Below are 15,800 nucleotides of genomic sequence, written 5' to 3' on the forward strand. Positions count from 1 at the left end.
GATAAATATGACTGCCGGCTTAAAAAAAAATGATTTGAAGGTATCTGTACTATAAATAAGGCTTAACTGGGAGAAAAATGTTGACAATGTGATAACATCTATTACTACATATCATTTAGATTACAGGTATTCAAAAATAGGATATTTCAGTAAAATCAGTTGGGAAGATTAATTCAAATAAAGCCAGAAGAGTAGCTTGCTGCCTACATGAGCAAGCAGGATATCTGATGTGTATTCTAAGATGACACCCATGTTTAACATCTCTCTATTATGCCATATCAAACACCACCTTAATTCTACCAAGATTTTCATTATGGAGAGCTCCTTAAAACACAAAAATTGGGTTACAATTGGAAAAGGGGTAAAAATAAAGGGGCATTGACGGTAAGGCAAGTACTCTTGAATGATGAGGAATACAAAAACCAACCAAGAAACGAAGGTTCCTTAGAGGCCGGGTTAGCCACTCCCACTATGTGCAAGAGGGAAAGAAAGGGGACGAGGGGGCAATGTGGGGTACGAGGAGAATGTAAGAGGAATCCTCAAAGGGCCTGGGTTCTAATCCTCTGCTCTCAGCGGGTGTCCCTGAGTAGAACCTCACTTAACCTTTCTGAACTCCCAGACCCATATCTGTAAACTGATGTGATACAACAAAGGGATCCCTTTAAATTCTAATATTCTATCAGGCAATCACCATAGGAAAAATATTCCTGAATCTTTAATAAAAAAATAACTTTGGTGACACAAACTTAGTAAAACAATCCAGAAAGAAAATAAGTAACAGCACTTAACCCATTTCCTGGCACACAGTAAGTACTTCATCAATATTAACTACTAGCAGATAGGAGACTTAGGGAGATGGTCAGAGAGGGAAAACAAAAGGAACAGAAAGAAGAAGGGAAGGTGAGTCTAGCATGAAGTATTTTCTAGCCCCAGCTCTCACATTATTACACATTTAAATACCTTCCTCATAAGTGTGAACCAAAAATACTCTTACCATCATTCTGTATGAGATACTTCTACACTTGAAGAATCATCATCTTTTGATAAGAAGCAAGAAAAGCGGTCTCTTTACACTCATTTTATTAAACAAATAAGGCTGGTAGAGGAACTTTTATTTAATGCATAAACATATAATTCTCTTTATTAGAGAAATTGTACATATCGGTGAATATGGTCAATGGTCACATCTATGGGTTAATTCTTTAAAAATCAGAACCAATAATTAGGATAGATTCTATGCTCTCTTTGTTACATTGTGAAGTGTCTTGTGTAGTCATATTCTATTGTTGGAATGACAGCTTGTACAAATTTCAAGAAAATTAGAAGATACCTAAAGGTCTTTAGCTAAGGAAAACAGATTGGTAAATAGTTCTATGATTTAAGCTAACATTGTAAATATCCATTTTATTAAGCAATAACTCCTCAGAAAAAATACAGAAGACAAAATCTTAAATCAAGTGTATTATATTAAAAAAATTCATTCATGCAATTGGTGTCTATTCAGCATGAGGCTCTCTATAAGAATGACTGACCCGGCCGCATTTAATATTTGCATGTAAGACTTCTTAATGAGTACAAGTTCATATTAGCCCAAATATTTTAATATAAAAATAAGGACAAGGTTGTACATGTTTAAATGATTGGGAGATGGTCTTTTTATTGCCTATAAGTTTGCTAGAGTATGTTAGAAAATGAGACAGTGTAAAGAATATAAAAATACTGAAGGAAAAGAACAAAAAATAAGTAAAAACCCTCCATAAGGAATGATTCTTGGTTAGTATATGTACTTGCCATATTCTATACTGGAATAGTCTTTAATAAATCTGCTATACTGGACTGTCTTTAATAAATTCCTGAATTTTTTTCTATGTTCCACTGCACTTAGAAACATTAAGAGATCAGGGGAATTGATGACAATTATGAATTATATATAGAGTCTTCCAAGTTGCTACACAGCTTCCAAAACAGAGATAAATGCTCAAATTATGCATAATAGAATTTTAAGAGTAATTCTGGTTTGGACCAAAAGTTCTTGGTTTGTTTCAGTATCAAATCAGCCCAATGTTTCTCTGAGGCACACATTCTATTAGCAATGCTTAGTTTATCTGTAGTTCCAAGACAGTGGTAACCCCTCACAGTCTACATCTAACACTGAGTGGCAGGAACCACCAAGTCGAATGTCAATCTAGCATCAAACTAATTCAAGCTATTTGGTATTTAAATCATTGACTCTTGACTGCTTTTGATGAATCCATGCTATGGGTACGTGTATTTCAGGATCCAGTAGTTTACTTAATTCCTCTTGCTAACCCCAGAGAAATAAAGAGGTGCTCTTATCTGGAGAAAAGTGAAAATACTACATTTGAAGACAACCTGAAATAGATTTCAGGTGCTTTACTTTTTAATTAACCTATTTATTTAATCTGAATTCTTTCTTTGCTTCAGAGACCTCAGACTGACAAAACCCAACTTTACTTTTACCTGATAGAAAAGTACGTTTTTGATAACATGTTAAATCAGAAATATACTTGAAAAGATATTCATGTGTTATCCTCTAAATTCACAGGTTATTCATCTTTCATCAACAGATTAAGCACTTTGAGTTTCTTTTCCATAAAGAGTTCACAGTTGTGGAATTGCATACTCTCAGCCACTGCCTCAACAAACAAAAGCACTTGGCAAGATGCTACCGAGAAGTACATATTGCTCTGAAGCTCTGTAACAAGGCAGAGCTAACTGGTGCACACAGGGACATGTGCTTATCAACTGAACAAGGCCAGAACTATCACAATGTAACATTTTCTAAATAAATTAAGGACTCCCACTAAGACTTCCAGATGTGTGGGGCTAAAATAAGTTATACTACTGTGCCTTAAAGTTTATACTAAATTTCCCAAAAACGGGGGAAAAAAATCCCAGAAGCAATTTTCCTCTAGTCGCATACACAGGTAAGGATACATATGAACACCAAGTTCTCCCCCTCCTTCTGCAACAGTCTCAATGATTTTCTTCATCACCTCAGCATGCCTAAAAGCAAAAGAACACATCTTATTAGTATAGATCAATTGGATCAAAGTAGGAAAAGCAAGTTTTTGTTTGCGAAGAAACCTACATTATTACACCTATGTTATTACCGCCTGTGAATTAATTTTAATATATAATAGTACTATTGTAAAATATTCTCCTCCCTACTCCCCAACAAGCCAGATTGTTGAGTCATGCAGACAGTTTTATTGTAGCCATGGTAGTCACAAATGAACACAATGGGACTAGTTAGCTTTCCTACAATGGGGGTGGAAGGGAGGTAGGGCAGAAAATCAGAGAAAGGGAAATCATGCCAGGGCATAAATGCAGAGCAAGGGCTTTGTGCTCTGAGAAACAAAAAAGAACCTAAACAGGCAAATTCAAAAAAGCTACATGGTTAACAGCTGGTCAAAAAAAACAAAGATATTTATAAGGCTGTGATTTTGACTGTTTCAATGTTTAACAGAGAGTAAACCAAAACTGAGTTAAAGAAAAGCCAACTGGTCAGAGTTAAGAGGTTTATATATATTTTTTTCAGATTAAAATTATCTGATTCTATTTAGAAAAATTTTTTTGGCTTTATATAAAGAAGGATATTTATCTGAAGTTTTCCACAAATTTTTTTGTGGCCAACTGGTGAATCTCCTATGCTATAGAAAAAGGTGGCATCAAAGTAATTGCCTGAGCATATAATTGAGAAAAGGGCACTGTACAAAAGAAATGAACTTTTACACATATCCTGGCTTAAATAACACCACTTCAATTTTTATGAGTACAACCTTCATGAAAGAGGCAGTCAACTTAGAAGATGAGAATAAATGTATTGGCCCTGAGAATATGAAGACATAATCTGAGGCAGCCAACGGCAGGGCCTAAAATGCCCTTGCAGTCTCATTTTACAGGGCCCCAGCTTTTTTTTGCCTTATTTACATTATATTCCATAATACAGTCATTTACTAAAATGTTTAACATCACCAGTTAAATTACTTATTTCTTTTTCCCACTGAGTAAAGTTTATACTTCAGAAAGAGACCTGCCTCAGTTTGATAAGCTCTGTCCTAAACTCTCAAGCCATGAGGATCCAAAAAAATAACTCTCAAAAATGAAAACCTTTTAGATTAGATAATTTTAGATAGTTTTAGTTTTAAACTAATGACTCTTGAAATACTTTTCATAGTTAGCATTATTAACACTCTTAATATAAATAAACTTGAAAAATGAACTAGACTTCCTATGGGATAGATTTTTGGAATAAAAAGGCTGTTAAAAATGAGAAGAAAATATTAAAGGATTTTTTAAAACAAGACTGTTGCCTCTAATTAGTCAATGGAATATCAGAGTTTTCATCTGAAAAATACTGTTACCAAAATTGCTCAATGATTTGTAGAAGTTACCCATTAGAAATAACTGAAAGAATTTAGCATGTAATTTTTTTTTAAGGAAAATTCTAAACAGATCATATATATAGATTCAGTTTCACTTATTTGGCCCTGTGAAACATATTAATACAAAGAAATCCCAAATTATAAAATGTACTTGATTTGGTAGGGCTGAAAACCTCTTAATTGAAAAGTAAAGGAATAGAAATTCTACATACATCTCCCTTCACTAACCAATAAAAAGAGATAAACAGGTCACCTAGAAAAAGCACAAAGTTAACTTTACATTGCACATTCGCAGAAAGATATATCACAATAGAGCAAACCATGTCTAAATGATTAGTATTTTTTAATCTAAAAAGGATCTTCCAAAGTATTCTTGGAGCTAATAACAGGAGTGAAATCACAAAGATCTATACTATAACTAAACATACACAAAGGACAAAAATTATTCTTAATGAATTTAAACTTAAAGGAAATTGGTAAGGTTTTTTTTTCTTTGTCTTATATATTGTTTAAGCACAAAAACATTCCTAAGGAAGACAAAAGAGAATTTTATTTATTAAGTAAATTTTTTCTGTTCGGGCACCATGTTTATACAGACTCCCAAGTAGTAAATCCATGAAGTATACACACACACACATGCACACAAATACACACACACACACAGACACACCTGCATGGGTGAACTGAACACATAGGAGGTGGTGGAAGATGAGGGTGATTTTCAATGGTCACTGTTTTCTTCACATGATCTTGACTGATGTCTTCATACATGTGCTCAACTGTTAAAGGCTGCCGTTGCTAAAACCATAAAAAGTGCTTCATTTGAAATTACTGTTTAAAAACTTTTAGGCCTAAACTTCAGGGTTTATACTTATCCCCACCTCCCACATCACTTGCAGTTCTGAATTCTATACTATTTAGAATCACCAGATTATTTTGGGCCAAGGATTTATTTACACCAAGTAGGGAGGGAGGGAGGAGAGAGTCTGTCCATCAAGGTTATGTGACATCAGCCACCATCTAATACAGAAAAGATCCTACAAAAAGGCAGGTTCATGGCTATCAAAACATTTTATAACTTTCTAACATCTTTTAGGCCGATTTTGTTTTATTTTCTTGTTTCCCATTTATAGTCATTGGAATGACAGGTTAAACAAGTTACTTTTATTTCAGTTATCCTTTAATTCAATTAAGTGAAATTCTTAAGGAAAAAAACTACATGCAATATGATCATTCTACAAATGCCTATATATCCAATAGATATAATCACAAACAAAATTTAATACAACAAACCAACTTCAATTTTCCTCACATTTTGAAGGGATAAATAAGCTCAGGGACCAAGAAATAAATGTAACAGATTATTTCTGTTTAATTCTTAGCAGTGGTGGTGTTACAATGGATAATTCAGTTTCTTCAAAATAAGACTCAAACTCAACATAAATCACAAAATTATAAAACAAATGATTTGTAAAATTTAAAAGGCAAAAGTATATATCCATGGGCCTAATGACAAAAGAATTCAACACAAAAATTTTAAATATTTACATTAAAATGTCTTTCTTTATTTTTACCTCATCATAGCCGAACAACCATAGTCGTGGTGTCTGGTAATATTTATCATAAGTGATGTAAAGGTCATAAGTTCTGGTTTGCAAAATAGCATCTTCACCTCCAGCATCAGTTTTAGCTTTACAAGCTTCTACTAGTTTCCTTGTATCTAGAGTAGCCTGGTAATAGTGGAGAAAAATTTACAACCATTAAAATCACTATGAATGTCTTGTTTTAGAAAATCTATTTTTCCCATCCCATATATTTTTTATTCAACAGCAGATATAACAAAATTTAAAGCTAAAATGTTATATACTGTAAACAATGTACACATATTAAAAACTCATTTGATAGATCAAGATATTAAGAACACTAATCCCCAAGTTTATTCATTAAAAATTAACTAAAGTAAAAACTTGATTTACAAACCTCATCTGTTTCCAACAATCCACTCTCTTCATATTCTGTTTAAAAAAGCAACAAAAGATTAATCAAGTTCGAAGTAATTTCCTAAACCAAATTACATATTACTTCGGAGTATCATTCAAAACCTGGGTTTTTGCTTTTGTTCTGACTGAAGATATTGAATAAACATGAGGGAGCTAATTCTATACTTCTAAAGCAGCAGACACTTAACCTGACAAAGCCAGAGAAAGTTAACAGGCTTAAGGCTTGGCCTGTGCTACAACAGTCTATTACTAATACCAACTGGCACAATAATACTGTAGAGCCCTAGGTGACTCCATAGGGTGCACAAGGCTATTTATAGAAATGCATAAAATGTGCTCGTTAAAGTCATCACTGACTTCCACTTGGCTGAATCCAGTGGTCAATTCCCAGTTTTCATCTTAATTGACCTCTCAGGAACATCTGGCATGATTTATTCCCTCTTCCTTGGAACGTTTTCTTTCCTCAGCCTTTAAGATACTACATTTTCCTGGCTTTCCTCCCACCTCACTAGCTTCTCCTTCACTATCTCCTATGCTGGTTCCCCTTCATCATCTATAGTAACTACGGGCTCAGTTTTTGGACCTTGTCTCTTCTTTATCCACACTTACTCCCTTGATGATTTCATCTAGTCCCAAGGGCTTTAAATGCTGATGACTCTTAAATTTATTCCCTGACTGCAAACATGGATACCTAATTGTTTACTTATGACTACAATGAGTGACTAAGGAGCAGAGCAAATATCACGTGTCAAAAACTGAGCTCCTGACTCCCCCTCCAAAGCCATTCACTCCTACAATTTTCCCCATCTCAATAATGACATCTTTCCAGACATTTGGGTCAAAAACCTTGGAGTCACACTTGAGTACTCTCTCTCCCTCATGTCACATCCAATTCAGCAACAAATCCTTTTTCGGCCCTACCCTCAAAATACGTCCAGAATCTTTAGCTTCTCATCACTTCCAATTCCTACTCGAGTCCATGCCACAGTCATTTCTTGCCTAGATTATCAAAATAGCCACCCAACTGTTGTCCCTATCCCTTCACTCTATTCTCAACACTGAAGTCACAGTGATTCTGTTGAGATGTTAAATCTCGTTCTCAGCTGTTCCTCTACTTAGAAAAACCCTCCAATGGCTTCTTGTCTCACTCTGAGTTAAAGCCAGGGCCCTACACGATCTGGTCCCCGGGTTACCTCTCTGACTCCATGCCTTATTACTCTCCCCTCTCTCCTCTCTAGACATAGGAGCCTCCTTGCAGTATTTTATACAAGACACACATGCTCCCACTTTAGGGCCTTTGCACTCTTCCTCAGATATCCAAACAGCTTGTCCGTTCACTTCCTGCCAGACTTTACTTAAAAGGTATATCCTCAATGAGGTTCTTCCTTGACTAACCTATTTAAAAATTACAACACTCATCGTACTACAAGACTCCCTATCCCCTCCCACCTTTATTTTTCTCCCTAACACTTATAACCATCTAAGACAGTATATATTTTGCTTATCTACTGTTTTTTGTCTGTGTCCCCTAAATCAAATATTAGCTCCGTGAGATCATGTCTACTGCTTTGTCTCCAGCACCAAATACAGTATCTGATACATAGATACTGTATTGCTTGATAAATATTTGATGAATGATGGATGAAAATTAACTGTTATATTAGATACCAACAACACTGTTTTTAAGCAAAATTCCATATATAGCAATTGTTTCTTTAACTCTATCCAAGGGAAATGTAACAAACATACTAAAAGGCTGCCAGATATTTAAGGCAGTCCCACAGCTTGTACTCTAAAAACAGTACTTTATTCATAAGGTTCCCCACTCCAACCGGGACAACTGTATGCCATTCAGAGACAAATGGAACCCAGAAAGAGTATTTGTACAGAAGGTGGTTCTGACAATTATGAGACATCCACGTAGAAATGAAACTAAACAAGTAGATATGAAATTCAGGAGATCTGGGTTGGGGGTTTAGACATGGATGTCTTGAGCACAGAAATGGTATATGAGGTTGCTGTGAGCAATTTTGGTTACAAGTGACTCATTTGGATTTCCTCAAAGAATAGGAGCACACAGTGGAAATAAGGACAAGACTCTTACTAGAATTCAGGAACAGATATACAGCTAGGTTTCACAGAAACTCAAAGTAATTTAGGAAACAAAACTAAAAAAGGTACTTTTAAGTAAAGGCTACGCTGGTTGATTAGGCTATGCTGTCACCTCCTCATCATCGAACACCACTTGCCATTATGGTGCTTCAACTCCACTGACACTACCTTCTACATTTGCATTCTCTCTCACTAAATCCTATGTATTGGGGGGATTTAGCCACCTTACAGCCTCCAAAATATCTGCCCTGTCTTTTTTAAATCCTCTTCCTTTTTCCAACTAACCCTCTCTCTATACATACACATATTCATATTTAAACTCTCATAGAGAATCTAATGTAATTTATATGCCATTTTTCCTGTTGTAAACAATTCTGTGCCAGACCACAGTATTCAATTACAGAAGTCATAAGAGTAGATAAAAATCTACCTGGGAGTGAGCAGAAAAAAAAAAAAAGTGAAACCCCATGAAATAGTAACATTTAACAGTGAAGCAGAAGTAAAAGAGCCCAGCAAGATGACTTTTTACAAGAAACAGTCAAGGAAAGAGGAGGAAAATCCTGTGTCAAAAAATCAAGGGAGGGGCTTCCCTGGTGGCACAGTGGTTGAGAGTCTGCCTGCCGATGCAGGGGACACGGGTTTGGGACATGGGTTCGTGCCCCGGTCTGGGAAGATCCCACATGCCACGGAGCGGCTGGGTCCATGAGCCATGGCCGCTGAGCCTGCGCATCCGGAGCCTGTGCTCCGCAACGGGAGAGGCCCCAACAGTGAGAGGCCCATGTAATGCGAGGAAAAAAAAGAGGAGGAAATGGTTAACAGAATCAAAGCCGTATACTTTTAGACCCGTATTACTGTGTTCTGTTAGTACAGTGGGTTTCAATCTCTTGTAACAATGATTCACTAATGCAGTGAGTCTCAGCTAGCAATCCTAGGAAGGCACTTCAGATTTTCAGGGAGCAGTGGGGGAATTCCATGTAGTTCAAAAGGCCCCATTAAGAATCACTATCATAACGTTTTAGTAGTAAGATGTTATCAAAAAGGAAAAAGAAAATACTAAATGCCAGAACAAATTTTGTTCTGTTCTGAAAGAATTTAAGAATTAGCTTAAGAATCTGTGTCTTACGGCTGTACCCAGCATTAAAGATTTATGATCAGTACTGATCTCAGCAGAAATAATGCTATCACAGATATGCTCTGGGTGAAGTAGAAGAGTCTAAGACCAAGATAAGTTCTGTGCTGATTAAATTTAAACTAAACAAATCCTCTCTAGGCTGTTAAATTTAGAACTCAATGGAGTAGAATTCTTAACTCACATCAATTACACCAATTCTAAAAGCAATATTCTATTGTGAGTAAAGCAAATCCAGAACACAATACCTTCCATATCTGCAGCTTCTCCTTCATCTTCCTCTTCCTCCTCCTCACATAATGCTGAGCAATCCTGGAGTTTTATACTGTCCTTTGAAATTGATTATATTTAAAGTCACTTAAATATGTTCATTAGTTCAAATACTGAGCACCCACATGCCGGCAGTGCTAACTAACCACTGTAAAAATAAGAGTGATAAGATAGTTCTTATGCTCAAGAAACTCCTCCATCAGATGACAAACCCATAAGCCAATCTTTAAGAGTGATGTGCTAAGTGCTGTGACTGAAAAATATAAAAGTATTATAGAAGCAACAAGTCATCTAAAAAAGTTGCCAGTTGCACTTCCAACAAAACAATACTTCTCGTTAGGCAATTCATAGTATTAGAAAACCAATTCAAAGTTAACTTGCACACTTAAAGGAGAAAAAGCTATATATCTATATATCACAATACATTTATAAGTTAAATTTATTATCATAAATATCATATTCTCTAATTTGTTAACATTCCTGACTGAATTAAGCAATTACAGTTACTAGAACACATAAGATTTCAGTTCTTAACTACATTTGCACTAGAATGAAATAATGCTAATCAAAGCCAAGCCTAATATACAATTATCATTTTCACGAAATTAATATTCTAAAAATCTGAAGTCAATGTAGTAGGTAAAAAAATTGGACATTTAGTTTCACCTAATTTATAATTTTACTCTGGATAGCAAGTATTCTAAGAACTAAATTATAAATAATCATGTAAATTCTATATTAAACAGGAAGTGACAGGGAAGATATATTCTAGTTGTAAATTATTCTAAATATTCAACCTTTACTAGGACATAAGAATGTTAAGTGGGATACAAAGTACCAATATTAACCATTATTGCATTTATTAAAAATTCTTAGAAGAATTACCATAAACCTATCAAATAATGCTATCCACACTCCTCTGCCATTTATCATTCCCAAAGTCTGAAGCATACATACTAATGGCTGGAGTAAACAGGAGCTTCTGAAGCAGCAAAGCCATTTATGTAATTTTTCCTTTATCATTCAAATTCTCCAAAAAGTAAAACTTCAAAAGGATGAATTCTCAGGCTGAACTGAACCTTAAATCCCTAGCAAGCATAAAATTGTACATAGGGAAAAAAAATATTGTTTTGGTTTCTAACACCTTCTGTTAAGCCCCAGGTAACAAATCCCAAAAGATCCAAATGACAAAAACACATAAAGAAAACTATCTTAAACTAGGAACTGTTGTAGTTGAATGTTTCATAAGGACAAAAGGAACACAATTATTCTGTCCAAATATTCTATCTTCTAAGAGATTTGACTGTGAACAAAATAGTTAAGATAAGGGTGAAGGCATTTCGTATTTTTTTCTATATTATTTCAAACAACTATATCAAAAATATGAAGACAACTGTAATCATTCTTTCTCTAGAAATGGAAAAGCTAATGTAATACAGATAGTCTAAATTAAACTGAAAACTTTCAAGCAGAAAATTTCTACCCAATTATATATTTTTACCCTTCCTTCAAATAAACTGTACAATGAAACCCATTTAGCTTCCACTCATCCAAAATGTCATGATTTTGGATGACATAAACTAAAGTTTCCTTTAAATTTTCAAAAAAAATAAAACAAAAAAACAAGAATCCCTCAAATTAGCAGTAAATTAAGAAACTACAGAAGAAATAAGTAAATTACTTAATGTTTAAACTACAAATTTAAACACGATACCATCAGCAGCTACTGATCAGCAAGTAAATAAATCCCCTCAAACCCTCCACTTGAAGACCATTTTGTACTTATACTTAAAAAAGCCGTTTCTTTTAAAATGGTCTAGAAATCTTCCCAATTAGTAAAAAAATTTGTAGATTTTAACCAGTTACAATCTCAAAAAATGTTCTTCTTAACCATTTGACAGATTAAAGAAAAGAGAAGCACTGGGAAACAGCAGTGTTTTGGTATGTTGATGTAGAAAAATGAGAGGGAATAAAATAGCTGGAATTTAAAAGAGCTTGATAATAAATAATTAGAGTTTGCATAAAAATGATATGAATAATCTCAAAATAAATATATATGCAAATAACTAGGTCACTGAATTTAGAAACATAAGTAAACAACCAGTACCTTGCTTTCCAGTGTAATCTCCTTAACTGCTTCGGTTATTCCTGCAATACCTGTTTAAAATTCAGCAGAATATAACTAAAATTAAGTTGTAAACATCCTCCATTTACCTGATTTAAGAAATATAAAAATACTTATTACCTAAATTCTCAAAGTTCTCTGAAACGAGGAGGCAATGTTAGCAGCACTTTCACAAATGAACTCTAATAGGAATAAATAATCCCAAAGGGTCCTTTCATATTAAAAATAAAATTAAAAATTTTAAATACCAATTTAATATTTTACCATAAATTATCCTACTCTATCATTCCTCATTTACTATTCTTCACTTATTTACTTTCCTTGTGTGAGTCTATCTAAATAAATATTCATCCTCATAAAATGAACAGATTAAGAGATTACAGGAGTCATACAGGGTTGGTCAAAAGGTTCATTCAGTGTTTTCCGTAAGATCGCTCTAATAGCATTTAGTTATCTAACTTCATTCCAAACAATTTTTTTAGATTGTACGTGACAGCTGTCATGTCAGCATGCATTTAAAAAAACAAATCAAAATTGGTGAATTTTTGTGTAGCCATTTTACTGTTGAGGATGGAAGAAAAACAACATTTTTGGCATATTATGCTTTATTATTTCAAGAAAGGTAAAAACATAACAGAAATGCAAAAAAAAGATTTGTGTAGTGTATGGAGAAGGTGCTGTGACTGATCGAACATGTCAAAAGTGGTTTGTGAAGTTTCGTGCTGGAGATTTCTCTCTGGACAATGCTCCACGGTCAGGTAGACCAGTTGAGGTTGATACTGATCAATTTGAGACTTTAATTAAGAACAATCAACGTTACACCACATGGGAGATAGCCAACATACGCAAAATATCCAAATCAAGCATTGAAAATCATTTGCACCAGCTTGGTTATGTTAATCACTTTGATGTTTGGGTTCCACATAAGATAAGCAGAAAAAACCTTTTTTTTTTTTTTTTTGGCTGCATTGGGTCTTTGTTGCTGTGTGCGGGCTTTTTTTTTTCTCTAGTTGCGGTGAGCAGAGGCTACTCTTTCTTGCAGTGTGCGGGCTTCTCACTGTGTTGGCTTCTCTTGTTGTGGAGCATGGGCTCTAGGTGCACGGGCTTCAGTAGTTGCAGCATGGGGGCCCTAGAGCACACGGGTTTCAAATTCGTGGCACGTAGGCTCTGGAGTGCAGGCTCCGTAGTTGCGGCGCACAGGCTTAGTTGCTCCACGTCATGTGGGATCTTCCTGGACCAGGGATCGAACCCAAGTCCCCTGCAATGGTAGGTGGATTCTTAACCACTGCGAAGTCCCTGGAAAAAACCTTCTTGACTGTATTTCCGCATGCGATTCTGTACTGAAACATAATGAAAACGTTCCGTTTTTAAAACAAGCAGTGACGGGCAGTGAAAAGTGGATACTGTACAATAACGTGGAATGGCAAAGACTGTGGGGCAAGCAAAATGAACCGCCACCAACCACACCAAAAGCCGGTCTTCATCCAAAGAAGGTGATGTTGTGTATATAGTGGGATTGGAAGGGAGTCCTCTATTATGAGCGCCTTCTGGAAAACCAAACGATTAATTCCAACAAGTAATGCTCCCAATTAGACGAACTGAAAGCAGCACTCAGTGAAAAGCGTCCAGAATTAGTCAACAGAAAACACATAATCTTCCATCAGGATAATACAAGACCACATGTTTCTTTGATGACCAGGCAAACACTGTTAACAGCTTGGCTGGAAAGTTCTGATTCATCTGCCATATTCACCAGACATTGCACCTTCGAATTTCCAATGATTTCAGTCTTTACAAAATTCTCTTAATGGAAAAAATTTAAATTCCCTGGAAGACTGTAAAAGGCACCTGGAACAGTTCTTTGCTCAAAAAGATATAAAGTTTTGAGCTTCCCTGGTGGCGCCGTGGTTGGGAGTCCGCCTGCCGATGCAGGGCACATGGGTTCGTGCCCTGGTCCGGGAAGATCCCACATGCCACGGAGCGGCTGGGCCCGTGAGCCATGGCTGCTGAGCCTGCGCGTCCGGAGCCTGTGCTCTGCAGCCTGAGAGGCCACAACAGTGAGAGGCCCGCGCACCGCAAAAAAAAAAAAAAAAAGATATAAAGTTTTGGGAAGATGAAATTATGAAGTTGCCTGAAAAATGGCAGAAGGTAGTGGAACAGAAGGGTGAATACGTTGTTCAGGAAAGTTCTTGGTGAAAATGAAAAATGTGTCTTTTATTTTTATTTAAAAACCGATGCTCTTTTTGGCCAACCCAGTATTTATATTTAAACCTGCAGTGAAATTTTTTCATCAAGATACTGGTTATACTAAATATGCTATTTAGGGGCTTCCCTTGTGGCACAGTGGCTAAGAATCTGCTTGCCAATGCAGGGGATACGGGTTCGAGCCCTGGTCCGGGAAAATCCCACATGCCGTGGAGCAACTAAGCCCGTGAGCCACAACTACTGAGCCCACATGCCACAACTATTGAAGCCCGCGTGCCTAGAGCCCCTGCTGTGCAACAAGAGCAGCCACCGCAATGAGAAGCCCGTGCACTGCAACAAAGAGTAGCCCCTGCTTGCCGTAACTAGAGAAAGCCCACGTGCAGCAACAAAGACCCAACACAGCCAAAAATAAAATAAATAAAATAAATTAATTTTTTAAAATTTAAAAAATATATGCTATTTGCTTCAGAAATCCTGGACATTCAGAGGTAGTAATATCATATCAGATTTATATAGGACTTTTTATTTTACTGTTTCTATATCTTATATAATCCTTACAAACACTATTCTGTAAGGTAATGATTTCTCCCTATAAAGAAATGAAGTCTCCAGAAAAAGAAAGTAATTTGCATGAATCTCACAGACAGTTACATGAATAATCTGGGACTCAACCCATACCTTTTTGGTTCAATGCTCTGTCCAGTGCACCTCATTAAGCAACTACCTTGGAACCTACTTATCTCAATGAAAGGGACATTAAGCAGATGGCAGCATCATAAGTCAGTTAAATAATATTTCTAATTCAAAATACCCATCAGTGTTCTCAATTAAATAGTTCAACAAGGATGCGAAATATTAAAGAAAAAAAAACCCCTAAATACAAAATATGCTTTGCTCCCTTGTTATTCTTCTAAAGCTTTGATATATCTGTTCAATATATCCAAACCAAAGAATGACTCATTTTCACAAATGGAAAATGTCACAATCCACAGCTCTAGCATAAAACTTTTACTTCACAGTAGTTTTTCTAGAAATTATTTTATGATAGGTATGATTATTTTATAACAGTAAAGCCCAAATATTAACGTAATAAATTGCTATTACAAAACAATTCACTGAATCTACTACATAGAAACAAAAGAAAATAAATCTCTTCAATCTGTTTAAATATAATGTAGTAGTATCCCATTAAACCAGACTCTCCTAAAAGTAGGACATCCTGGCAAAGAAAAAGACAGCTCAAATGATTCTAATGAAGGTAATACTCTATAAGGCTGTGATGGTTAATTTCATATGTCAACTCAACTTGGGTAGGTTATTGTGTCCCATAGTTTGATCAAACAGCAGTCTAGATGTTGCTGTGAAGGTATTTTTTAGATGTGCTTAACATTTAAATCAGTATACTTAGAGTAAAGCAGATTACCCTCCATGATGTGGGTGAGCCTCATTCAATCAGTCGAAGGCCTTAAGAGAAAAAGACTGAGTGCTCAAGAAGAAGAATTAATTCTGCCTCCAGACTGCCCTTAGACTCCAGCTGCAGCAATCAACTG

At 35.6% G+C, this 15,800-nt stretch overlaps 1 protein-coding gene across 1 annotated transcript in view; it reads right to left on the bottom strand.

The window, feature by feature from the left end:
• Window positions 1-1,102: 1,102 nt before the first annotated feature.
• The window catches only part of ATG3 (autophagy related 3), a 28,585-nt gene continuing 13,887 nt past the window's right edge, over window positions 1,103-15,800 (bottom strand). Inside the window, exons 6-12 of the mRNA XM_082840044.1 lie at window positions 12,028-12,077; window positions 9,899-9,980; window positions 6,390-6,424; window positions 5,984-6,139; window positions 5,080-5,207; window positions 2,959-3,027; window positions 1,103-1,330 (exon numbers count right to left, since the gene is read on the bottom strand). Coding sequence (XP_082696170.1) covers window positions 1,249-1,330; window positions 2,959-3,027; window positions 5,080-5,207; window positions 5,984-6,139; window positions 6,390-6,424; window positions 9,899-9,980; window positions 12,028-12,077 — 602 coding nt within the window. The 3' untranslated portion in view covers window positions 1,103-1,248. The remainder of the gene's footprint in view (window positions 1,331-2,958; window positions 3,028-5,079; window positions 5,208-5,983; window positions 6,140-6,389; window positions 6,425-9,898; window positions 9,981-12,027; window positions 12,078-15,800) is intronic.

This window comes from Leucopleurus acutus (genome assembly GCF_964270905.1).
Source record: "Leucopleurus acutus genome assembly, chromosome: 5".
NCBI lineage: Eukaryota > Metazoa > Chordata > Mammalia > Artiodactyla > Delphinidae > Leucopleurus > Leucopleurus acutus.